General features: G+C 41.2%; 1 protein-coding gene across 1 annotated transcript; it reads left to right on the top strand.

Annotated features, from left to right (window-relative positions):
- Positions 1-1,725: 1,725 nt before the first annotated feature.
- Positions 1,726-22,034, top strand: nuak2 (NUAK family kinase 2). The gene is made up of 7 exons (XM_008109607.3): positions 1,726-2,062; positions 11,268-11,388; positions 13,243-13,394; positions 15,052-15,117; positions 17,625-17,744; positions 18,045-18,177; positions 19,052-22,034. The coding sequence occupies exons 1-7, from the start codon at positions 1,757-1,759 to the stop codon at positions 20,191-20,193; spliced, it is 2,040 nt and encodes a 679-aa protein (XP_008107814.2). The 5' UTR covers positions 1,726-1,756; the 3' UTR covers positions 20,194-22,034.
- Positions 22,035-26,277: the final 4,243 nt, after the last annotated feature.

The following is a 26,277-nucleotide window of genomic DNA, read 5'->3' as shown; positions in this document are numbered from 1 at the left end:
TTGTAAATATACTAGATGTTTGTAGAATCTCTCTCTCTCTCTCTCTTTTTAAAGTAACATCATGCAGTAGATGGAAGTCAATACAGTATATATAATTTGTCTCTTTCCCTTTTCTCTTTTTTCCCTGTCTTTTTATTTTTATTTTATTTTTTCTTCTTTTTCATTATTTTTTGTGTGTTGGTTCTATCCATAATATGCGGTATTCTATGGAAAACAATCTGTTAATAAAAACTATTTTTTAAAAATACTGGTAGCCAGTTTTTGTTCATGTTCATGGTTTTCTTTCTGTTGAAATTATCCACATGGTTGTGGAGTTCAATGGCTTTTCTGTGTAGCCTGGCATGGTGGTTGTTAGCGGGGTCCAGCATTTCTGTGTTCTCAAATACAGTAGTCTGACTTATCCAAGCTTCACTTATCCAAGCTTCTGGATTATCCAAGCCAATTTGTAGTCAATGTTTTCAATATATCGTGATATTTTGGTGCTAAATTCATAAATACAGTAATTACAACATAACATTACTGCGTATTGAGCTGATTTTTCTGTCAGTTTGTTGTAAAACATGATGTTTTGGTGCTTAATTTGTAAAATCATAATGTAATTTGATGTTTAATAGGCTTTTCCTTAATCCCACCTTATTATCCAACATTTTCGCTTATCCAACGTTCTGCTGACCTGTTTATGTTGGATAAGTGAGACTCTAGTGTACTTAGTTAGGCTGTCCATCAAGTACTTGGTTAGATGGAAGGTACAAATCCCTTCACTTCACTTTGTTTCTTAATTAGTCACTCTCCACCAGGAGCCCCGGTGGTGAAGTGCGTTAAAGCGCTGAGCTGCTGAACTTGCAGACCGAAAGGTCTCAGGTTCAAATCCTGGGAGTGGCTTGAGCGCCCGCAGTTAGCTCCAGCTCCTGCCAGCCTAGCAGTTCGAAAACATGCCAATGTGAGTAGATCAATAGGTACCGCTCCGGCGGGAAGGTAAGGGCACTCCATGCAGTCATGCCGGCCACATGACCTTGGAGGTGTCTATGGACAATGCCGGCTCTTCGGCTTAGAAATGGAGATGAGCACCACACCCCAGAGTCAGACATGACTGGACTTAACGTCAGGGGAAACCTTTACCTTTTACTTTAATAGTCAATGTTTTTGTAGTCAATGTTTTTAATACATTGTGATGTTTTGGTGCTAAATTCGTAAATACAGTAATTACTACATAACATTACCATGTATTGAGCTGATTTTTCTATCAGTTTGTTGTAAAACATGATGTTTTGGTGCTTAATTTGTAAAATCATAATGCAATTTGGTGTTTAATAGGCTTTTCCTTAATCCCTCCTTATTATCCAACGTTCTGCTGGCCCGTTTATGTTGGATAAGCGAGATTCTACTGTATTTAGTTAGGTTGTCCATCAAGTGCTTGGTTAGATGGAAGGTACAAATCCCTTCACTTCACTTCACTTTATTTCTTAATTTGTCGCTCTCCACCAGAGTGCTCCGAGCGACTTACAATTTAAAATATCATTCCACAATATAAAAACATTCAGCAGTGACTATTTGGTAAATTAGATCTAATTTACTTAAATGCACAACCAAACAGTCAAGTCTTGAGCGCTTTTACAAATCCCCCCACAACCTAGGCTGGGATCCTAAAACAAATGAATGGACTTGCCCACAAAGGGAGGGTTTCCCTTCCCCGCCCCTCCCTCGCTTTCTCCCACCTTGCAAACGGGGAGGAGGGTCATGTGGGCCGCCGCAGCCAATGGTTGCAGAGAGGGCGGCTCCGCAGCGGGCAGGTTCCTCGCATTTATGGGCAGTGGATCCGCCGGCCGGCTCATGCCTTCGCGCCCCGTCTCTGCAGAGCCTCTCCTGCCGCCTGCCTTGCCTAGACAAGCGGGCGATGGATGCCTCTGCCGCCGCCCTCCCGCAGCCCCCCGCGGCCAAGAGGCAAGCGGTGAAGCGGCACTACCACAAGCACAACCTCCGGCGCCACTACGAGTTCCTCGAGACGCTGGGCAAAGGCACCTACGGGAAGGTGAAGAAGGCGAGGGAGCGCTCCGGGAAACTGGTAAGGAAGGGAGGCCAGGCTAGGATTAGTCCTTGTTCTGGTTCTATCCTAACAAAAGACCACCGGTGTCTCGCAGGCTTCTGCATCTCCGCCCACAGGGAAAGAAATCCCCACTCAATGCGGCAACCTTGTAGCGTGCAGCATCCCCGCATCGGGATTGCAGCCCGAGAAGCTCAGGGTGGGATCTACGCTTAAGCGGCTGAGGGGGAAAAGGAAAGGGCCTGAGGCTGTGAGGAACGGTGGGAGTTGGAGTCCAAAACACCCGCAGGGAGGGCCCAAGTTGGCCCATGCCTGATCAACACACTGTCGAATGGATGCAGTTTGGCACCGCTTTGCCTGCCATTGCTCAGTGCTATGAAATCAAGGGAGTTGGGACTTAGGAGAGGCAACATCCGTCTTTGACAGAGAAGACTAAAGAGCTTGTAATAATAATAAACATTATATATGCAATATAACATACTATTTATTATTATTATGATTAAGTCTCTCTCTATATATATATGATGTGTTCATTACTATTACAAGAGTTATTATTATATATGTCCTATAAAGTCCATTACCTTGCGATAGTAATAACAATTATATATGTAAATCTACTATGTATGTATATGTATGTGTGCGCCTCTGCCCAGATAATAGAGCACTACTATATATATAGTATTATTATTATTGAGCAGGGCTGTAGCCAAGGGGGGGTGGTAGGGGTCCAACTCCCCATTTTCCAGGTTATTTTTTAAAAAAACTACTTTACTTATGAATTTTAAATGATTAACCAAATCCCCATGAGTGTCCACTGAAGTTTATCGATGGTGCCTGATTTCTAAATTATTTTGTGTTATAGAACTTCATGATTTGCCAAAAAAGTTTCAACACCATTTTTTTCTGGCTGTGGCCCTGTTATTAGGTCTTTATTGCATTACTATTATTAGGTGTGTATTATTACTATTAGGTATATATATGAGCCCTCTGTGGCACAATGAGTTAACCCTTGTGCCGGCAGGACTGCTGACCAAAATCCAGGGAGCAGGGTGAGCCCCCGTCTGTCAGCTCCAGCTTCCTATGTGGGGACATGAGAGAAGCCTCCCACAGGATGGTAAACCATCCAGGTGTCCTCTGGGTAACGTCCTTGCAGACAGCCAATTGTCTCACATCAGAAGCAACTCGCTGTTTCTCAAGTTGCTTCTGACACACACACACACATATATATACCACCCCAAATTTCATAGCCCCGAGACAAGGCAGTTCAAGTGGGGACCTTTTCAGGGCTCATCATGTGGTGTTGGGAAAAATACCTGCAGTGAGTGTATCTCAGATTTGCCCCTAAGTAACAAAAGCTCGAGTGGTGTAATCGTTAGAGAGTGTTAGGACTCTGGAGATCTGGGTTCAAATCCCTGCTCAGCTATGGAAACCCCCTGAGTCATTCTCTCTCAAGCTCAGTGCTATAAAAATTAAGGCTGTCGGAATCCACTCCCAACTCTGATGGCTCAATGTCAAGGAATCATGGGCATTGTAATTCTACAATGCCTCAATCATTCCCTGTTGAAGAGTGCTTTTGCCGCACTGCAACTCCCAGGTTTCCATAGCTTTGAGCCATGGCAGTTAGGTGGTGTCCAACTACACTGATTCTGCAAATGCATCCTTAGAGGAAGGCAAAGGTCTACTGAACAGATCTTGCCAAGAAAACTCCACCGTAGAAGCAACCAGGATCATGTACTCTATGGGGGTCCTTTGTAGGAGGGAGGATCCCATTAACAATCCTTGTAGGGAGGGTTAACAAGCGTAGGTGGAAAAGCAAAGGCATGGCAACTAAAGAAATGACTTGCCTAAATGCATGTTAATCATAATAATTATACTGCAGAGTAATTGTTCCACCTCTCTGCAGGGAGGGAATCAAAAAAGTGGTGCAAGAGGCTAATCTGCTGGCCAGAGCTGCCAAATCATCCATCTCTGGTTGCATCTCTACTGTGGAATGAAAGCAGTTTGTCACTGCTTTAGGGTTGTAGTTTGGTAAGGCTCTAGAACTCTGGCTAAATATCTTGTTAAACTACAATTTCCATGATTTTATACAATTGAGCTGTGGCAGTTAAAATGAGGCCAAATGGCATTAGAGACACACTCTGGTCCTGGGTTTAGCATTATAGGTTTCTTCAGACATCAGTCTCACTGTTTTCCTGAGGAAAGTGGGTCTTGTGTTCATGTTATCTGGTAACATTTTTTGGGGGAAAGGAGTTATTTCTAATGAGAGGCATGCAGGATAGTGCTGAAAAGACGATAAAGGCTAGTTCAGGTCTCTGCGCTGCAGGGAGCCTTGGCTCTGGATGCATTGATTTCTTCTGTATCTGCCAAAAACGTGGAAACAAGGCCCCTTCACACTCACAAAAGTGAGTGTGGTGATGCAAACTGCAGAGAGGCTGAAAAGTGATGTGATCTAAAGCTGAGTGAATGCTCAGAGCTGGCTGGGATGGGGACAGGCCCGCGCAGGTTGAGATGGCTTTGCCAAACTTCACCCAGCTTGCTGTGAATCATTCTGGCTGCGGAGGAAGAGTGGCGGGGATTAAAGATAATTAACTCAGATCCAGACTGGTAAAACTTCTCAGCTTTCTTGCCAGGCTGACTTTCTCCCTTTGCTGATGGTGGCAAATTCATTGGCATGCATTTGGTTTTTTCCCCTTTAGGGTTTGCGTTCATGGCAACAGTTTACTTTTTTAAAATGGGGGTGCACATGAACTATAAGGCCTCTTTTGGCAGAAGTTTGCCTAACTCTCCTTGAAATCAGAGGACAAAGCGAGCCAGTCCTTTGCAGCTATATTTATTTCTCCCCTCTTTTCCAGCCCCAACGCATTTACTCTTATTGATCTGGCATACATTTCCTGCCCTGCCACTGTTTGCCTTTGTGGCTGGCCTCACTTGAGGTTCAGGCAAGTCGGCTTGCAAAAGGAAATTGCAGACAATCAGAATAGACCCAAAGTTCCCTTACTATTCTGTGGCAAATTAAATTTCCAGCAGACACTAGGGTGCCTCATCACAATTTCAATTTGCCTCCAGACTGCTAGCAATGTTTCTTGGCTTTTATATAATCCACCTCAAGGGAAGTGATTTGCTAGAGAAGCCTGCTGCATTATGGCAGTGATCTCTCCAAAAATCTACATAGGTGCCTACAGTATATGCAAGGTCTTGGCAAAGCACGCCTGTGTGGGAATAAATTATTTGTAGGCCTCATTGTCAGCTTGGCACATCTCCGCGCAGTGTTGATGTGGGTGGTGGATAAACAGCTTCCAGTCATGCTGACTGAAGTGGCAGGTTTTGTTCCTTGTGAAAGGGGGAATTTGCATGTTGACTCGGCTATTCTTACAAGGGAGAATAAACAGTATTGCAGTTGCATGTTTAGCTTTTCTCTGAGCAGTTTTCAGCCTCTACAAACTGTAAACACAAAAATGCAGGTAGCCAGGGTGTGTGACCCCACATCTATTTTTGTCCAGTTTAAGCTAATGGAAGTCCATATAACAGCTCCACGTTGTTTTATATGGCTGTTACAAATAAATGCAGGGAGCTCAATCCTGTTTTGCCCTGTTACATTTGTCAAACCATCCCAGATGCCTTCTGTTCTTTTCCTTAATATTCTGCTAGATAAGGAATGCTGTTAAACTAAGAAGCTTGCTTACTTTTGGTCCTGCTAGATTTTTCCATGATCTTAAATATGCCTCTAGATTTTGCAAAGTTTCACTCGACTTGTAGCTGGTTGAGCTAACAATACATTTTTATCAGCTTGCAGCAACCTTTGACCTTCCTAATGTTTTAGACTTCAAATCTCCAAAGCCTTGTGCATCATGGCTCGTGGTCAGGGATTCTGGGAGTTGAAATCCAAATATCTGGAGTTCAGAGTTTGAGATCAACTGGTTTAGAGCCATCACTCTTAATATTTTCTGGGTCATGGGCTTCCTAGAGAATCTGATAAAAGCTTTTCAATCCCTTCACCAGAAAAATGCTTTTAAAACACAAAGTAATTGGAAATAAAAATCTGTGCTTCCCCTTTCAACTGGCTCTGCAGGTCCATAGACCACTTGGGGTCCTCCAGTAATTGGATTGTAACTCCCATCAGTCCAAGCATCATAGCTATCATTGGGAGATGAAGGGAAGCATAGTCTTAGCAATATGCATTAAGGCATGTTTTTGACTGGGTCTAAACCACTAACAAAATTTTTGTTGTGATAAATCATAAACCTTCCATCAAACCAAAGCCATGAAGATCAAGGCCCATGAATTCCCAGTATCTTGGTCTATTCTACATTTATAATAGAGAGATACATTTCTGTGTACCGTTTTATGCGTAATTGAGTTTTATGTGCCTAGATCTCAGATCTTTTAAAGTGCCTAGCAATGTCCCTGCTGAAGGAACAAAATAGACTTCTGTAGATCATGTCAGAGTCTCTTTAGAAATGCTACATTAACACAGAACACCTTTCATAAAATTCAACTGTTTGGTACTGATGTACAAAGTATGTGTTGGGAAATACCAGTATTTTTTGCCAGATGGTGAAATATTAAATAGTACTTGCACATTATTTCCAGATAAGCAAAATTTCTGGATAAAGAAAGCCAAGTTCTCTTGTTCAGGTAAATTGTAGCCCTCCAGATGTTAGACTGCAATTCCCAATGCTAAGATCTGTTACAAGCTACAGTCCAAAAGGATCATCAATGCCATTCTTATACATGCTCTTGGTGATGTTGTCTAACTTGGACAAAGTTGTCTAAGTCCAAATGGCTGCATTGTAGTGAGTCAACTACTTTCTTTTGCAGTAAGGTATATTCAGACTTCAAAGAGAGAATCCAAACAAACCTGGCTCAGCAACAACGTTGATTAAAGGAAATAAATCCTGTGTTTGCTGTGTCAGCGGCAGAAGTACAACTCACACTGGAGGTGCTACAGTTTAAGTAACCAAAGAGCTTTTATATGTACACCTTTCCAAAGCTGGAGTCATCTGTCCCAATCTTCTAACTCACTATGCTTACATTTATTTGCTTTCTAATGTGTTACCTGGCCTAGTGAAACTTTCAGTTTATTTGCTTAAGCAGGGATTACAAGTGGCCTGTTTGTTTGTCAGAGCTTCATATGAAACTGTAGGCTGGCTGCAATGAAGAGGCTAGCAGGTTTCTGCACCTGTTTGCCATCTTGCTTCTTCCTATACATTAGAGTGGGGCTTTTAGTTTTTGGTTTTCAGCCAAATCAAACAGGAAGTCAGAATTTTGATCCCCTTTGCGAGCAAAGCAGGGCATGTGGACTCCAGGGCTTGTGCTATGCAAAATGGGAAACTCCTCCCGCAAACACTCTTACTGTTTTTAAAACAAAAAAATAGTAGTAAAAGAACACTGGCCTCACTGAGAAAAAGATATAATCCATACCTTGTAGAAGAAGAGGGCAGTGTGCTGAATCTGGAACTAGTTTTGAAGCACCTGGAGAGTTTTCATTTCTTGTCAGAGATCTCTTTCTCACTAAAACTGTAATTAAAACCAGATTTGGAACATGGCCTAAAAGCCAAATTATAACTTATCAAGTGGAGTTGGCTGGTGGTACTCATTGTCCGTCTGCAGTCATCATTTCCTGTATGAAGCGGTAAGGCTGACTTCACAAAATGCCTGTCTTGCCTAACTGGTCCCTAGTTGAAAAGGATGTGATTCTCACAATCAAATGGGCACTTGTGTGCCTCCAGACACTCCCTCCAAGAGATGAACTGTTAGCAAGGGGTCAGGGGCTACAGACCTCTGACCTGATCTTTTCACCTCATTGCTAGGCTGCAATAGTGTTGCTCAGAGCCTGCCTGCCCCTCAATCCAGCTTTGGGCTCAGTGGAGATCAGGGAAACGGAGACAATATAGCTTGGTTTTGTACTCCTTCCATTTGTATTCGTTTGCCTCTAGCCTTGTTTTTGGGTTTCTGTAGGAACATATACCCCTCAAATTGTCAGGAAGCGAGGAAGAGAAGATAACAGAGCACTTTATGCATGAGATAGCAAGTTAAAGGCCCTGTAGATGTGGTGGCCTTTAACTTGCTTTCTCATGCAAAATCTCAGAAAATGATCCTTTTAGCATCACTAAACTGTCCACAGGCATCTGTGTATTTTCCCATCTCTTGAATATGAAAGTTACCCCAACAATACTGTGAATGAAATTCTCCTAATTTTGGTTAAGAATATAAATTCAGCTTTCTCAACATGGTTGTACTTCAGGTGCATTTACCATAATTCCTGTGGATGGGGGGGTGATAGAAGTTATAGTCCAACACACCTGGACAGCACCAAGTTGGGGAGGGCAACATGCATGTTTATACTTTTGTTTGGTCAGTACTGGCCTCTAGCTTTGCAGATTTGAAAACAAAAATAAAACAAGGCTGACTTTACAGACAACCAATGTAGCATATCTTTGCATTGGAAAAAACAAGCATACCACATGCATTTTGTGTATTCTGTGAAGGCTGTGTTTTTTCAGCTGAACATGAGTAAATCTGTTTTCATAGTGGTAGTTATGGTCATCTGTGGAAACCTGGTGTGCTTGAGCTTGAAGAAAGAGTTTAAATTGGGCATAAGCATATAGCAGTAATCATGCTGTTGGGGGGCAGTTTGGGATCTGCAGGCCAAAACAGGAATGTTCCATAGTTTGCTTCTTGCTGCCCATTTAAGCAATACTTGCTCAGTCCAAATATGATGATTCCTTAACTGTTGTTGTTGATATTTTGTCTGCGAAGGAAACAAAAAGGCACTTTTATTTTCCTCTTTGTTCTAAGATGCTCCCAAGTAACGGCAGGATTTTTATATTATCACCCCCATTGTTGTAGAGCAGCCTTGTTTTCTGGGACTGTGGGAGGGTGTGAATGTACCTTCAAACTGCCTGATGGCTTATGGTGACCCCATACATTTACTTAGGTTCATAGGTTTTCTATGTTTTTGCCAATTCCTTTATCTGAAATCTAGCTTACAGCACCTGGTGTTCATTGGTGGTCTCTCATGCAAGTACTAACCAAAACAGACGTTGCTTAGCTTCCAAGATCAGATGGGATCTGGTGCCTTTAGGTATTTAAGTCTTAACAATGGCTCTTCTTCAGTAGCAGCTACTTTGCTTGCTTTCTGCAGGTCTGCTGCCCAGATCTTCAGGGTAGCTGAGGCCAGGGCCAGATGCCAGGCATTCCAAACACATGCCTCTGATCAATGAAAAGTGGAGCAACGTGGACTTGTGGCATAGAGTTCAGAGGGGGCAGGCAGGAGGTGAGATGGACGAGAGGACCTTTATAAATGGGCACACGATAGACAGACTAGAAAAGGTTGCGTATTGTCCAAGGGCAGTTATGCACATTCCAGAAAGTACAACAGAGGAACAGGTGCTGAGGTAGAAGGGGTTAAACATTAACTTCCTCAACCTAGCACAAAGGCCACCTAATGAAAGTGAGAGCTTATGTGTGCTTTACTGTCCTTTCCACTTTCTATTTATCTGACTTGTCCTTATGCCTTCCGAAGATAACTCTCAGTTAGACATAAGCACAATATTTCTGATTGACTTCTCTTTTGGTTTCTAGGACAAACTCTAGATTAAATTTAAACCAACGGCTAGAAGGCATTAGGTTTTTGTCATCACTGCTGTCTTTCCATTTGTCCTAATGTCTATCTGAGAGGAAGAACGGAAGTGCTTGCTTCTCATCCTGCTGGTCATTTTGTTGCAAGGCATGACTCATGATGATGCATGGGTCTGCGTGAGCTCTCCCGTTTATCTTTGGAGATGCAGCCCTTGATTTCAAGGCCAGTCCTAAGAGAAGGGGAAGCTGTAGCAATATCTCTAGTGACACAGTGCATGGAGGAGCCAATTACATCAGGAGTAAAACATCTATTGAACCACTTTCCTTTGAAAATACTCTTTCCTACTAGTAGCTTAGGGCAAACTACAGATCACAGTTTTGAATTTAATGGAATTCACTTTGTGTCAATTGCTGTCTATACATATGACAAAATTATGCTTTCTTTGATATTGGGCTCCGCAAATATATTATTCATCTGCAGCTTCCATTGATCCCAGCTGGCATAACCAATGGTAAGAAATGCTGGGTGGTACACTCTTGACAACATCTGAAGGGAATGTTGGTTGGGAGAGCTGTAACTCTTCATCGCTTTTAGGATGCATGGGGAGGCCTCCCTTTCCTTGTTGTTGCTGGGAGACTTAGTATTATGTGTCCTCCCAGATCCTTTTACAGGATTAATGCTGTTCCGCATTCTTGTCCGATAGAAGAAACGAGGTTGTGCCGGATTCCGTTGTAAATTCAACCCAAGGAGCACATTGTCTCTGCAATTCCTTTGAAAAGGGATTAACTGCATCTATTCTCTGGTGCTCTCACTTTCCCTCTCCTCCCCTTCATTTCCGTGTAGAGGAATTTTCATAATAAAGAAATCTGAGCAAACTTTGGAAGGTTTGCTCCTGCCGGTTCAGATTTCAGCCAGCTGGTTGAATTTGGGGAAAGTTCCATTTTGCTACCCACTCTTTTCAGAAAAGGAGCTACCTAAGTTTAATGGCTTCTCTTTCAGTGCCAACATTTTCTTTGTTTTCGTTTAACCAGGTTGGAGTGACTTGGTCTCAAGTCAAATGCTTGTGGGATAACTGTACTGTTTTTAATTGCATCAGATGAAGCTATTGACCTTTTATGACACATGCACTGGTTAGAACAGAAAGACAGACACATTAAGCAAGTGTTAATGTGCTGGTTTAAAGTAAATCCATATATTTAATGCCCTGTTTTAAAATAGTAAGAGAAACGTATTATTTGTTCAAATTAAACTTCATGTATACGATTTGGGGAAAAGGTGTCACCCCACAATGTTTGTTAAGGGATTGTCTGTTTGGTTAGTAGATCAGCTCTTGTATTTCTTTAGTTGTCAATATAAATGTCATTTTCTGTGTACTATACAGGGTGGCTAACATTTCCACACACACTGATAGACCTTTGGCTCTTAACTATTAAGAATAGCTTGCATTCTGTAATTTTGATACAGCTTTATTTTGAGAGTTTGCGCCCACCCCATTTTTAGTTGAAATTCAATTTAGATCTCATCAATTTGATAGATTTGTCATAGATTTTCTACTCCCAGTATTGAAGGTAGTGAAATGATTGCATTTCCATTAGCAAGGGAGGAGATTATCCCACTGCTAATCTTTGTTTCTTCAATTTCCAGGTTGCTATCAAGTCTATTCGGAAAGATAAAATAAAGGATGAGCAGGATCTTATCCATATCCGGAGAGAAATAGAAATAATGTCCTCCCTCAATCATCCCCACATCATTGCTGTCCATGAAGGTATGAATTTGTTCCAAGCAGTTTAATTTGATAGTATTGGTCCAATATATTGATTAACTATTGATATCATTTTGGTGCCAGACGACTCCCAACAAACCAAGCCTAAGCCCACAAATAGCTGGGCTTGGGAGATTATGCGATGTCATAACCTTTGGTGTAAAGATTCTCATTCTCAATATGGCATCTAAGGCATCTTACAATACGGTCAAATCTTCACATTTTCAGGTCTGACTTTTGTAGATTTGATTACTCAAGGATTTGATTAAAACACTATCTCTAGAAACCTCCAGTGGACATCTGTGGTCACCTTTTGCCAGAATCTTTAGGTCTTCAGTCCAATTCTATGATTTTGGGGAAGTTCACCATAGAGTTATGCTGGAGGATTTAGAGATTCCTAGAGTGGTTTTCTCTCAGGTAACAATTATAGGTTTTTTTTTAAAAAAAATATTTATGGTTTTCCCCCTTTCACGGGGGTATTAAACTCCTAACCTCAGCAAATGTGGAGGGTTGGCCGAATATAAATAATAAAAAGTTTCACAAATGAAACAATTGATCTAATAAAGGCATTTAAAATCAGCCCTAATTGGCATGAGCAATGGTGGAGGAAGAAGGGAGCTGTAGTCCAAAAAATAAAATAAAAATCTAATGGGCCACACGTTATCCTGCCCAACACAATATCTTTCTACTCCAGTCTGAAATTTACTCCCTTGCTTTGGCTCAAGGGTGAAGAATTGCACAACTTCCAGAAATGTCACAAAATATACAACTGAATAATGACCCTCACTTCTTAGCCCCTGAAAACCTGGAATTGAAAAACTGTTGTAATGGGAAGCTGACTACAAACTATGAGGAAACAAAACTGACGCAGAACTTCTCCCTATTCAGCTGGCAACCACATTCTCTTCCTTGTTGCCCACTTTAGTGTTAATGTAAAAGCAAATGATGTTATTCACCAAAAATGGACAACTTTAGACAGTGGGAAGGTGGAAGCTCTCTGCAGACTCTGCCTCAGGCACAACTGGATGACTCACCCAGAGCGCTCGGCTCAAGAGTAGTAACATTCCCGTCTGCTTTTTAGTACTTGCTTCCTTATTTTTAGCCTTTCATATTGTGTACAAAACAATGTATAGTGGGAACACATACTCATATAAATAAGTTCCCTGTACTTCGAACTATAAGATTAAAGGGCTGTTTAAAGTTACTCCTTTTTTCATGGCCACAAATGAAGTCTGCTGTAATAGCCATTATTCTGGTATTATATCATGGTTTGTGTGGTCAGACATGTACAATATTGTAAGGATGAATATAGGTTTCCTTTAATAAAACAAGGTTTGTGTTTCATAAATCTGAATATTTGTACATTTTGTTGCATACTTATCTTAGCTCTTACAATCCACAGATAACTTGGATAACACATGAAGTTAAGATCATAAAATTATACTAGGTCTGATCCAAGCCTTAAGCTTTTACAGTAGTCAAAGGTGAGGTGCCATGTCTGTTGAAGGCACTATAGAAATAAATACCAATAACTCTATGTTGGCTTTACATATAGAGACATTGAATAATGATGGTTCCATAGGGCAGTGTTTCTCAAACTGTGCTCCTCCAGGTGTTTTGGACTTCAGCTCCCACAATTTTTAGCAGCTGGTAAGATGGGTGGGATTTTTGGGAGCTGAAGTCCAAACACCTGGAGGAGCACAGTTTGAGAAACACTGCCATAGGGAACTGGAATGGTACAGTAGAGCTCACACTGTAACCCCAGAGAAGCAGGGTCGTGAATTAGAATAGGAATTAAGGCCACAGGGTTGTCAGCCATCTTACATGAAGTCATTCCCCTCTCCTTGTTCGTTATAGTATTTGAAAACAACAGCAAGATTGTCATTGTGATGGAATATGCCAGCAAGGGGGATCTCTACGATTACATTGCCGAGCGCCAGAGACTAACTGAGCAAGAAGCCCGGCACTTCTTCCGGCAGGTGGTGTCTGCTGTCTACTACTGTCACAAGGTGAGTTGAGTTTACTGGCCTATTGATATCAAAGGCTCCCTCTAGAATGCTCAGGAGATCTTGACAAAGAAAGAGTCATCTAGAAGGATCTATTTGGGCACCTTCCCATACAGAAGCTCTTTATCCAGTTTATCCAGGATTCAGACTTTTTTCTACCCTGTAACCATGCAGTATCAGACATAGACTCCTGGAGTGAAATTGTATTGTGGGAAATATCAATATGTGGCATATAGAAGTGACTGTAAAGTTTTGTGTAGATGGCAAAAGTAGTTTCATCTTTTATCTATCTAATCTTACTATAAACAGAGACCAAGTTTAGGTATTCTTGGCTTCCTAAGGAATCATGTTAATGGAAAAGGTTGAATAAAAAAACAAAAGAGGTGGTGTCAGACACTTGTCCAATTTCCTTATCTGAACACTGGAGCAGATCAGGTCACATATGAATAGTTTAATCCTATCCAGGCATGGAACTGGTGTATCATCCCCATAGAGAAATTGCCTCTGAACTATGGCCCACACCAAAGTTATGTGGTGAAATCTGGGAACTGACCATGTGGGTTTGACCTCTGAGTTGTTTGCATATGAAATGTAGTCATAGCACTATTTTTATCAGCTTCCGCACTACCCTCAGTGAAACGCCTATAGCTATCAGATAGTGTAAGGAATCCTAATTTGAATTTCACTTTTATTTAACACAAGCGAGCCACACTGAAGAGAAGAACTTAAAGGTGTGCCTCTTAAGAAGAATGTGATTAAATCCCTTTACTTCCATCTGCTATGTCACTAAATCCTTATGACAAAAACCCTGCCCACAGCATAATCTTTGTTTCACTGAACATAAGAACCTTTCAGAGAAAGGAAGTTTCTGCAATCTTTGTTGAGCACCAGAAAGTCTGATCTTTGTATGGCTGCCTTTATTGTTCTTCTTGACTCTCCAGCATGCAATTTGCATACCAGGAATAATAAATTCCCTTACTAAATTGGAATGCACCTGTTTGTATTTGCTCTGCCTTTTAAATCAAGAACAAAGCATGTAAAGTAATTAGCAGTAAAGATATAGAATTCCAGATCTCTTAGGTATATATTGTAGTCATTTATACAAGAAGTACTTCAATCTGTCACATTAAGCTTTCCTTAGCCTACCAAAAGGTTTGTCACAAAGAACATGAATAAATTTTACAGGAATAGGGGACTATTCTTTTGTCCTTGCACTGCCAGGGTGGAGAGAAGATGCCGAACTGTGGGCAAGGTTTTGCTCCCATCTCGTATCTTAACCACTATGTGCTACTGGAATAAGTGTGTGGATTCCTTCACTTTAATCCAGGAATGGACAGCAATTTTGTCTTGTCCTAGTTCTCAGTGGTTTGTACACACCATAACACATACACCTTTTTAAAAAATAGCTGGAAAAAAGAGCAAATAAGACTCAGAATCTTCAAAAATGTGGTTGATTTTCCCTTTAAAGCCAACTGCACTGTCATGCACTACTTTTCAGTAGGTCAGAAACTCAAATCAGCTAGCAGCAAACAGTTTTTTAACTGTGTTGATAGTATATGTATACTTCGACAGAATGAATAGATGCAATCTTCCAGAGTGGCTTGACTTCCCTTCCCTCCCAGAAAAAAAACTGCTGACCTGCTATTTTTTCTCTCAACAGAATGGAATTGTTCACAGAGATCTAAAGCTTGAGAACATCCTGCTGGATGCAAATGGCAACATCAAGGTGAGTGGAATCACCCAGTCCCCTATGGTTTGGTCCTCAAGTAATACTGAAATGCATTTATGTGTTCTTCACCCTGTGAGGGCCTTGTTTCTTTAAAGCTGAGATTGCTTACCTGTATTAACAAAACATGTAGAACTGAACATTTTGTAATGAAACTTCAAATAGGAATTTTAAAAGGACCTGAATATTCCAACAAGGAAGGAAGTGAATATACACCGTGATTACCAGAAATTCTAACTTATATCCCTTGTTGAATATACAAATATGAAGAGCTAATCCTAATGGTGACTCATGGCAGAATAAGATACAAGAGGGAAAAGTTTCTGTAGCTTGTTTAAAAAATAAATGAAGGAAACACTCATTTCCAAGACAGAAAAAAATTCTTTTGAAAACAATCAATTAGACCAAATAATTCAGTTGTCTGTTTGAGGTTTACAAATAATTCATCAAGCTTTAGCCAAGCCCTCTTGTACAAGGAGGATTGCTATATTTAGAGGTTTAGTAGCTTGCTTTTAGTAACTTGCATTCCTTTAGGATCTCTTGAGAAAAAGAGCTACCCAACATTCTCTAGATATATTAGTAACTTACATTCCTTCAGGATCTCTTAAGAAAAAGATTACACTGCAGCAATGAGCTACCCAGAATCCTCCAGACATATTAGACTATAATGTTCATAATTCCAACTGGCATATCTGGGGTTGATGGGTTTGTAATTTGACTCATTAGGAGACTGCTTGGGTTAGGTGGAAGGCCAGGCTACAGAGTGGGGACTACTCTGACATCAGAAAGAAGCAACTTTGCCTAAATGCTATATTGTTTAGTCATACTCAGTGCAGAGTAGTAGGTATTACTCAAAGATGATATATGTTGCCTTAGCTTGAAAATTTAATGCCGCAAAAGGAGTTCTTGCAGGTCTGTAGGCACATATATAAGGACATGGTAGAACACTTACCATTAAGACAACATGATGTAGTGGTTTGAATGTTGGACTAGGGACATCAGAATTAAAATCCCTGCCCACCCATGGGAATCCACAGCGTAATCTGGGCAATATAATGTCTCTCCTCAAAGAATGGCAATGCCAACTCCCCTCTGAACAGATTGTACCAGGAAAAAAACACACGATAGGTTCACCATAAGTCAGAAGTTCTCCTACCCCAAACTACTCTATGGGGGCTGGGCTCATGGGGATACTAGTGAACACACTGGAGAGCTGGATTATTGTGACAGTCTATCAGTTCTCATTTTTCTTAAGTAGGAAGAGAAAATGATAGAACACTGATTCCAGTAACACTGCTCAAAACTGGGAGGTTTGTCCAGCAGCCTCTTGGATTTAAATTGTGAAGACCAGAATCACAAACTCTCAGAATTCTGCTGTGTGGTTTTAATTCTCATAGCCTTCCACACAAGAGTCTATTCTTTCTTAAGAAGGACCAAGCAGTCCTCAACACAATGCAGATTTTTGTGCAGTTAATAATAAACAAAGCCTCACCATAGTCTGTTTTTACTGAACAATAGGCTGTTCCGCAACAAGAAACCTGAAAGCATGTTCTGTACCTTCTAGCCTGTCTGATTGGCTGTAGGTTGGATAAACAAAGGTATTAAAATAATAGTATCAGCAAATACTTATGATTGGCACAAGCAGAGTCATAAACCAAGGGCGTGATAGTCAATCCCTAAAGGTATGGTACATGCTGAACAAATCTGCTTTCACTTTAGGAACTGAGTGTGCTTTTAGGGCTTCCGTTTTTGCTCTGAATCGCTTCTTGGTTGTTAGATGCAAAATAGACAAAAATTCAGTAAGTTGAAGTATGTTGTCCCTGTAGCTGTTGGCTGGGGTCAGCTGGCCCTGTTTTGTGTTTGTCGTGGGTTTGAAAAGTCAGTCAGAAAGGAGGGCACAGTGAGCCTAAAAAACCATGCAAATTCCAACAAACAGAAGCAAGGAACTGTCTGACTTCTTGCTTTATAGATGGTAGTTCCACAGTGCTCATCAGTTTGTAGCTCTGGGTTCAGATTTCAAATCAAATTGATTATTTATTCATTTATATCCCACCTTTCTTCAGACATGGGATGCAAGGAAAGCCACAACATGAATTTAAAAAATTAATATGAGGATTATTTTACATATAAGTGAATAAACAACATAAAGAATACCACTCCTTTAAAACAATGTATTTGTATCGTTGTGATTTTAATGCTATTTGAACAACACTATTCAAAGGCCCCTCTGCAAAGCCACAAAATTGTTGTTCATATATAAAGGCCAGAGCCTTTTTTGTGAATGAGAAATGTCACCTAGTGGTTCTGTTGTTAATTTTATGATCTTGAAACAACTTGTGACCCCTTGCACAGTGCTTCTGTGCACGTAAGGAGCTTCTCCTGAAATTCTTATTGAAGGGTTTCTCCACTGGAAAGTAGACCCCCCATATATATTTTTATGTCTGCTCTGCACTTTTGTCTTCCAACACTCAACAGCACTAACCTATGACCAATTTTCTCCCTGCCAGATCGCAGACTTTGGCCTCTCGAATGTTTTCCAGCAGGACCGACTCCTGCAGACTTTCTGTGGCAGCCCTCTCTATGCATCTCCTGAGATAGTCAATGGAAGGCCTTACAAAGGACCTGAGGTAAGAGCTTAATATCTTGAATGTTGAATAAGATGGTATTAACCCAGTATAGCCACAAGTATTTTACTTGCATTTAATAGATTGTAGGATGTCTGTTGGTAAATACTTTCATTGACAAGGAAAAATGAGCTGCTTGGCACAGCATTAAAATGGGTCTGTACATATCTTGGGTGTAAAGCAACAGCTGAAGAGGTTTTCTTGTTATGTTTGTATGATTATTGCCAGCTAAGGGTCTAGAAACAGAAGTGGCAAGAAGGAGCCTGTCTTGCATCACCTAAAAAAGTTATTCTCTCCTTGCAGGTTGATAGCTGGTCCCTTGGTGTGCTCCTTTATATTTTGATTCATGGTGCGATGCCTTTTGATGGTCATGATTACAAGACTCTAGTCAAGCAGATTACAAGTGGGGACTACAGAGAGCCCACCAAACTTTCAGGTAAGCAGACATGAGTAATAATACTTTATTTATATTCCACACTATCTCCCCAAGGGCACTCAGGGCAGATTAGAGTAGAGGATCAATTTAAAGTAGCAGAACCTGCAGCTTTTTTAAAGGGATAAAAATGCTGTAACCCTCTAGGGGCTCCAAACTTTCATCAGCTCCAGCCAACATTGCCAATGGCCATGAATAATAATTGTAGTGCAGCAAGATCAACCTCTGTTTTTAATTATCTGTACATGCTTCTATTTAATTTTCATTACACAGACCAAACCATCAGATGAAATGGGTAGTGGTGGAGGTGTGGTTTTAATCTTACCTTGTGCACTATTTAATATGTTTAGATTCATAAGAGTTGGAAGGGGTCCTGTGGGTTGTCATATCCAACACACTGCTCAATGTAAGATCTCTACCTAGAGCATCCCCAGCAGATAGCTTCCCAGCCTCTTTTGGAAGTTATCCAGAGAAGGGGACCCCCACACCTCTTAGGACAATTGGTTCCATTGCTGAATGACTGTGTCAAAAATTCCTTCTAATGTTCAATCAAAATCTACCTTCTTGTAACTTAAAGCCATTAGACCTAGCTCTGCCTTCTGAGGCTGCAAAGAACAGACCTGCCTTTTCCTCTTTGTGATAGTCCTTGAGTTATTAAAAGAGTACAGTCATATCATCCTTCAGTTTTCTTTTCACCAAAGTTGAAAATGCAGTAAACTGTTAATGCAGTTTTATTGTTTGCACCACCCTGAGGTGCCATGAAATAGGGTAGGATATAAATGTAATAACTACAATTGAAATAGTGAAATTTCCCAAATGGAAAACCTGAATGGGACTCTGCCCTTACCTATTTCTATTGATTTTTTTTGTTCTCCAGATGCCTGTGGCCTGATACGGTGGATGCTAATGGTGAACCCAGAGCGCCGAGCCACCATTGAAGATATTGCTAGCCACTGGTGGGTGAACTGGGGCTACAAGGTGCCCGTTGGGGAACAGGAGTCCTCACGTGACCATGAATCTTCATTAGCCACCGTAGCAGAATGGCTGCGCCGGTCTTCGAGGCCTCTCTTTGAAAATGGCTCCAAGGTTCGCTGCTTCTTCAAGCAACATATTCCCGGTGTCACGCTAGAGAGACAACGCTCCCTTAAGAAGTCAAAGAAGGAGAATGACATATCTCATGCTCTGCAAGAGACTGGTCCTCCTCCAGAGAACCCATCCAAATCTATCCTGAAGAGGCCCAAAGGCATCTTGAAGAAGAGAAATTCCTGTGAGAAGACCCAAGTTTCTCCTCCTCCAGCAACTGCAGGTTCTGTTGACTCTTGGAAAGAGGAGAATACAGGATCTACTATGGACCTGGCTTGTGTCTTATCATCCAGGGCTTTAGCCTGCAAGGCAGAAGGCATTGTAGCCACTCCTCCCATGCCCAAGAAGGGAATCTTGAAGAAGCCTCAGAAGAGAGAATCTGGTTATTATTCTTCCCCAGAGCGTAGTGAATCCACAGAGGTTTTAGACTCTAAAAACCTGGATCTCGATGCCAATGCCTTTGCTGACAATAATACATCTGCTCCAACCTTGGGAAATGCTCATGCCAGTCGGAAAGGCATCCTGAAGCACAATGGCAAATTCTCCTCCAGCAGCACCGAGTCAGAAGGTGTGCCTGCCAAGGTCTTTTCTACTTTTGTAGAGGTCAACTTGCCCAAAATGTCTATGGCCTCCCGTAGTCGTCCATCCAGTGCTGTGAGTGAGGATAGTATTCTTTCATCAGAATCGTTTGATCAGCTGGACTTGCCTGATCGATTACAGGCAGATGGAGGAGCACCCATGCGTGCAGCCATCTCTGCAGATGACCTGCTTCAGCTGGAAGAGACAGAGGGGGAGATGGGGTCTCGCCGACTCCGCCGTTGGACAGTTACCCAGTGCCAAAACCCCTTGGTGGATAGCTGCTTCTCTTTGGCGGACTGTGAAAATGTCACCGAAGTCTATAAACGGGCTGTGGCTTTAAGCATGAAACTGAGCTGAGGAATCTGTTTCCCTCATGGCCCCAAAGGGACCTTTGGTAATTTATATACACACATGCAGAGGTCTTGCAGCTCTGACTTTGTGCTCAGAAAGAATGGCATAGTCCCAAACTATTTGCACTTCCCTTTGGGATGGACAAGACGGCTCTCAGCAGCCTGTGTCTTCTCCCTGACAGGGCAGGAAGTGCAGCTGGCTTGAACTATTTATTTTGTTGCATACTTCTTGACTGTTCTCAGAATGTAAAGAGGTGAATGCTCCATGTTCTAACAATGGCTTGTAAAAGTGGCTCAACAGGGTTACGGGCATGTGTTTGGGGAGAGAGAAAAGCTTGTCCATAGAAAGTTGATCGAGGTAGGAAATGAGCTAAGGGTAGTGCAGAGGGGCTGGAGAAATTGGGGAGATACCTACTATCGATGTGGGAATGGACTAGGTTTGATGCAGGTGGGAAATCTGAAATTTTCTTTACCAGCAAAGGAGAAGTAAGTTGAAGATTTAATTGTCCTGGAACACTTTCATCTCTCCAAACAGACCCTGATGATCATCTCTAATCCTAGGGAATAGGGTGATTATTTTGTTTGCACTGTGCTTTAATTGCACAAAATAGTAAGAGAGGTAGAAATGCCTCTGAAGTGGTACAATGCCATGGCAAGATGATGAAAAAGAAATAGCTCTTGGCTGAAAATTTCGGTTGTGTTTTGGTAGAAAGTGTCTGTACTACAGTTTCAAAAAGTGGTCCAACTATCCTGCTATTCTCCAGCCAAAAGTGGTGGAGATGGAGCAGGAGAAAGCTTGCTACACAAACATCTTCCAGATAATCAACATCTAACAGGTCTTCAGATGAACTATGGCAGTTGTCTAAAAACTTGGAAAGACCAGTTGCAGTCAGATTCACATGTGCATTGAGACTCAATATAATTAAAATTTACTTTTCTGCATTTCCATCTATCATAAGAAATTTAATAGTGCTATTGCCTCTTGCAGCATTTGGATTTTGCAGAGAGGAAACCTTTCTCAAGGCCAATGAATCAGAGCATCTCTATAATCTCCTAAGGGCCATAATGTGGTTTGTTCTGAAATGCATCTTGGCCAGCACTCTTTAAAGGAAGCAGCAGGGAGACCAAATCAAAACCCTTGACTTGGGAAGTGGGGAACTGAGATGGGATTTACATTTCAGACACAGCAGGCTTTTAAAGAAGTAGGCATCTTGTTCTTCCAAAACAAGATAAATGTATGTGCCTTTAAAAAGACATCTTAAATTGTCACTAAGGTTCTAAAATAAGATACAGAGATTCTTGGAGGTAAACCTTTCAGTATGTGTGTCTCCTGTACCCCTTCCCCAGTCTCAATCAGCAGGAAGGTGAGTGGGGGTAAGAGGACTGGATGTGCTCCTTCTATGGTGAACATGATGATAAACATTCCTTATGATCCAAGCCTGTGTTGCCTTGAAGTCTCATTTTGTCCAGGTGGAATTTTTCCCAATTCAGTATTTAAGATATTGCTTTTTTGAGCAGTATGAGTTATTTGTCATATGTCTGGAAAGCTGGTTCAAGGTGTGTGTGTTTTTAAAGGTGAATTTCTAAGTTGAAGGAACATGTTCTGCAAAATATCTCCACTTTGTAACTTTTTGGATTTGAAAAATCTATTGCACTGTCTTGCCATGTTTCCTCTGGTTGGCTTTCCAAGTTCTCTTTTTTGTTTTTTATTTGCCCTACTGGAGTAATTAATTTATATTGAGCAAAATGGGACCTGAATACTCTTATCTGTGCAGTTCTTCTTTTTGTAAACTGATACTGTGGCTATGAAAGAAAGAATGAAATAAAGAGAATAAAATAAAATAAAAACCCTTAAGTTTTGTTATTTCTACTGCCCCTTCACTGTTACTAGACCCTTTCAGTCTCACCACCATCACAACTGTTGGTAGGGATGTGAGAGAAGGCCTTCTTGGTAGCGGCCCCTAGACTAGAACTCCTCTCCCAGGGAGCCAGAATGCACCCTCCTTGCTGTATATGCATAACCTAACCAGACAAAGACCTTTTTATTTTGGCATGGACTAAGAGTCTTATACTGTTCTATACTGAATTGTTTTCAAGGTTTTCATTTTAATAGTACGTTATATTTAAATGTAATTTTAAATCATTTTGATAGCTTAATCCCATTGTAAAGTTTTTAATATTGTTTTTTAACTTGCAAGATGCCTTTAATCCCAGTTTTGAGAGAAAGACATAATCATCATCTAGTAAATCTGTATGTGTTCACACCTAATTGTAAGTACAGAAAACTGAAATCTCAAATGAACCATATATCTTTATTCTACCCCTTTTGTGAAGACGTCAGAGAAAGATTTGAAGTCCCAAAAAACTGTGATGTGGGACAGATTGCAGCAGAGCATTACAGAGCACAGATTTCATGTACCCAAAGATAGCCCTCTAGCCACTGCAATCTTGTCCCTTTGAAGAATAACTAATCCAAGGAAAGAGTTCAAAACAGTAGCAATGGCATCTGTTTGGGCTGTCGTTTACACCAAGGAACTTCTAAGCAGAGGTTGAAAAAGTTACTTCTTTGGACTTACTGTTGAATCCAGAAAAACATACTTCTCCCCCAAGCTGTGGTTTTATACATAAGAAACTAAAAGGTAGATGGGTTTGAACTGATTAGGGTAAAAGCTGACCATCTAACATCCATCTACCCATTTAATTATAGGCAGGAGGAGACTGAAAAGGTTAATGAGGAAATTACAGGTGTTGCCTTCTGTTGGGAGTGTTACAGGGTTTGCTCTATTTACCAGCTCATGATATAGGAAATTATACTGTGACCTTGCCATAGCCTGGAGGGACAGCAGAAAATCTTCCTCTCGGAGAAAAATGCATTTGTGAAAAAGAGGAAGAGGAAACAATTGTCGATTTCTGCAGACTTCCACAATTTCTCACATATATTCCATTATGACTTCATGCTTACATTTTTAGGAGAGAAATAAAGAATGCTTTGGTTAAGGCAACAGGATCATGGCCATGGGCAGCTTTATTTTCAATCTCTATATGATGGTTGAAAGCCAATCTGAAGTAGTGGTTTGAGTATTGGGTCATAGTTTTATTCTCCACTCAACCAACCCATTGGGTATCCCTTGGAAAGCCCTGTTCATCTTAGGGTTGCCATAAGTTGGAAACAACTTGAAGGCACACAACATCAACAAATCCCTAACCCTGAACTTGCATTTTTGACAGCTGGTACAAACAGAGTCAACATTTTCATTTAGTTATACACGATCAGAGCCGTTAACACCTCTTTTCTGGTCAGTCAGCTCCACAATTGACCCTATCAGTAATTAGATAAAATCTTTTAGCCCTTGCATTTCCCATTTCTTCTCCATTCACACAGTCCAGAAAGCTCCTGTACAAATTTGTCCCCTTTTCTTTTAACCTTCTAAACAATTCATAAGCAAGCCTGACTATCTCACCTCTGGCATTTAAGATGGAAAGCATTAACATGACTTTTCACATATGAGAAATGTCCCAGATGTGTGCTTTTCTAGCATTTGACAACTCTTGAATAAAAATAACCAAAAGAAAGAAGAACAGGGATAATGGAGCTAGCTGTCATAAGCCAGCTCTTAGGTAGGTACCTAGGCTGCCTAGTCACAGTGGTAAGATAGGCCATATTTCTGTTTCTATTATACCTAGATTTGGATATTTTATATATTTATTGGTGCATTCACATTTGGTGCATATTTTTACAAGTCTGGCAAGAACCTGACTTCTGAGAATGGGAAGACTAAACGGGCTGTCTTGTGGAAGATGGAGCAAGCTTGCTCTAGCAAATAGAACCTAAACCATTGGATTCAAATTATAAGAAAAGTGAACCCTATGAAACATCAGGAAGCTGTTCAACAGTAGAATAGACTAAGACAGGAAGCTTTTTTGAGGTGAAATGTTCATCTTTGGGCGACATGACCATGGATTTCTGCAATGGCATGGGGTGGACTATCTATCCCTTTGAACTCCTTCCAGCTCTGTGGTTCTATAAGATACGAAATACCCGTTATTTGATTAATTCTAGATAGAAAATGAAGGCTGTTTTGAGCAGATTAATCCATGCATTTTTAAGAATTACTCATTATGTTTGGGCCTTATGTACACACAAAACTTTTAATAATTACATTACATCCAAACTTTTGATACATCTTAATTTTTCCTGCCTTTTAATTTCAGAGTGCTTACATTGGTTTCTTCCATACCTGCTTTTGCACCGAAACTGATTGTTCCCTTTTTCCTGAAAGCTCTGAGCAAGAATTGGGAAAAATTCTGAGAATACAATAAAAAACAAACAGGTGGATTAAAAAATGCATACAGAAACACAGACAGTAAACCCACAATAAATTGTCACCCACCATTTCATTGTACAAAATGATCCTTCACTTTCAATGCAAGAAGCCAGACAGTAACTTGGCTGTTGGTTCCCTAACTATCTACCAAAAGTAAAACCTGCCGTGCTGATAAGCTGCAGGAGAAGGAGCTGACCTCAAAGCAAGCTGTGAATGCTGAATGCCCAATTTTTCAGAGGGTGCAAATGATTTGTTTTAGGGGAGGATTTCTTTTCAGAGAAAGAACATCACTAGTTAAATGGAAGGCAAGCCTCATTACAAGCTGTGAAGAAATGAGCTATTCCCCCTTCCCGCTCCCTCCGTCTTCTTCTATGCTCTTTTATGCTGTGGCTCCTGCTATTGTACCCAAGCGTGTTTTATTAGACCATAAAGCAGTGTAACATTTTCTCCCATTTCCACTTGGGTTAATAATAAAAACCTCACCCTTAACAGATCTCCTCCTCTTACCCCACTGCTAACTATTAAACAGAGAGTGAAATGAAAGCAATGAATGTCTGGAATGCCTCCCCTCCCCTCCTGATTCAGATGAAATTAACAAGGGCAATGTGCAATTTGCCCCCCTGCAGAGAATTCCCCACATGCTTCCAGATCCATTAAGAAAACTTAGGAGCCCTTTAAAGCTGTTTTTGAGGACATGCTTATTAGCAAGGGCAAAGTCTCAACAGCCTTGAGGTTTAACCAGGGAACTCTGGGGGTGGGGAGAAAGGGAGGCAGCTCCATCCCTCAGGACTGGTATATTGGCCGTTGGCATCTGGCAGTGGAAAGAGCAGAATTCGCACTGGTTGCTTGCATCCTCTGTCCATAGGTATTACCTCTGAAGTGAGCAGTATGTAATGCCATATGCCTGCTGTGCCTCCAAGGCCCTGCTGGGTGTTGTCAGGTATTGGACAACAGCCTTGTGCAGCAAACGTCAATCTGGATGAAGATGGAGGGAGCAGATGGTATGCCTCAGCAACTCTTCTCCATTTCCTTTCTCCTGGGGAGAAGTGTTCCATTTTAAATATCCATTTAAAAGACATTTCAGAGAACATAAAACAGGTCCCCAAGTACATCTTATCCTCTAAGACTTCATCAGACGGATCTGGGGAAAACAGGAGAAACTGGGGGAAATCATCCTTGCATGTAGAACCCTCTTCTTTGTGTGGGATGCCATCTTTAGAGAAGACAAAGAATTTACTTACCCACATCACACAGGATTAGCGCCTCCCATCACTAGTTCAACCATCCATAGAGGAGACACAAGGCATCATTCTCAAGATAGATACCACTTCTTTGGGCTCCTTTCCTTTCCCTCTCAAGCCCCTTACTCTCAAGGAGACAAAAGGCATCATTCTTAAGTAAGACACTATTTCTTTCTATGGCAGTGGTTCTCAACTTGGGGTCCCCAGATGTTTTTTGGCCTACAACTCCCAGAAATCCCAGCCAGTTTACCAGCTGTTGGGATTTCTGGGAGTTGAAGGCCAAAAACATCTGGGAACCTCAGGTTAAGAACCACTGTTCTATGGGCTTCTTTCCTTCCCAATCTACTTACACTCAATCATAGAAGTTCTACTAGGCACTAGAACCTACTGTAGTTGGTATAAAATTGTAAATAAATAAGTGTAGATGGCAAAGACCTTGAAATAGCTGCATATTTAGGGAAAGTGTTTACGATGAGTAGCAGGGGAAAACAAGCCAGTGGAGTTGCCCCAACTAAAACCTACATA

This window comes from Anolis carolinensis, chromosome 4 (assembly GCF_035594765.1).
Source record: "Anolis carolinensis isolate JA03-04 chromosome 4, rAnoCar3.1.pri, whole genome shotgun sequence".
Classification (NCBI taxonomy): domain Eukaryota; kingdom Metazoa; phylum Chordata; class Lepidosauria; order Squamata; family Dactyloidae; genus Anolis; species Anolis carolinensis.
This window is presented reverse-complemented; position numbering and strand designations above follow the sequence as displayed.

Coding starts and splice junctions, on each gene's coding strand:
- nuak2 (XM_008109607.3), top strand. CDS start 1,757: ATGGTTGCAGAGAGGGCGGCTCCGCAGCGGGCAGGTTCCTCGCATTTA. Junction 11,389..13,242: donor CATCATTGCTGTCCATGAAG/GTATGAATTTGT, acceptor TGTTCGTTATAG/TATTTGAAAACAACAGCAAG. Junction 17,745..18,044: donor GGCCTTACAAAGGACCTGAG/GTAAGAGCTTAA, acceptor CTCTCCTTGCAG/GTTGATAGCTGGTCCCTTGG.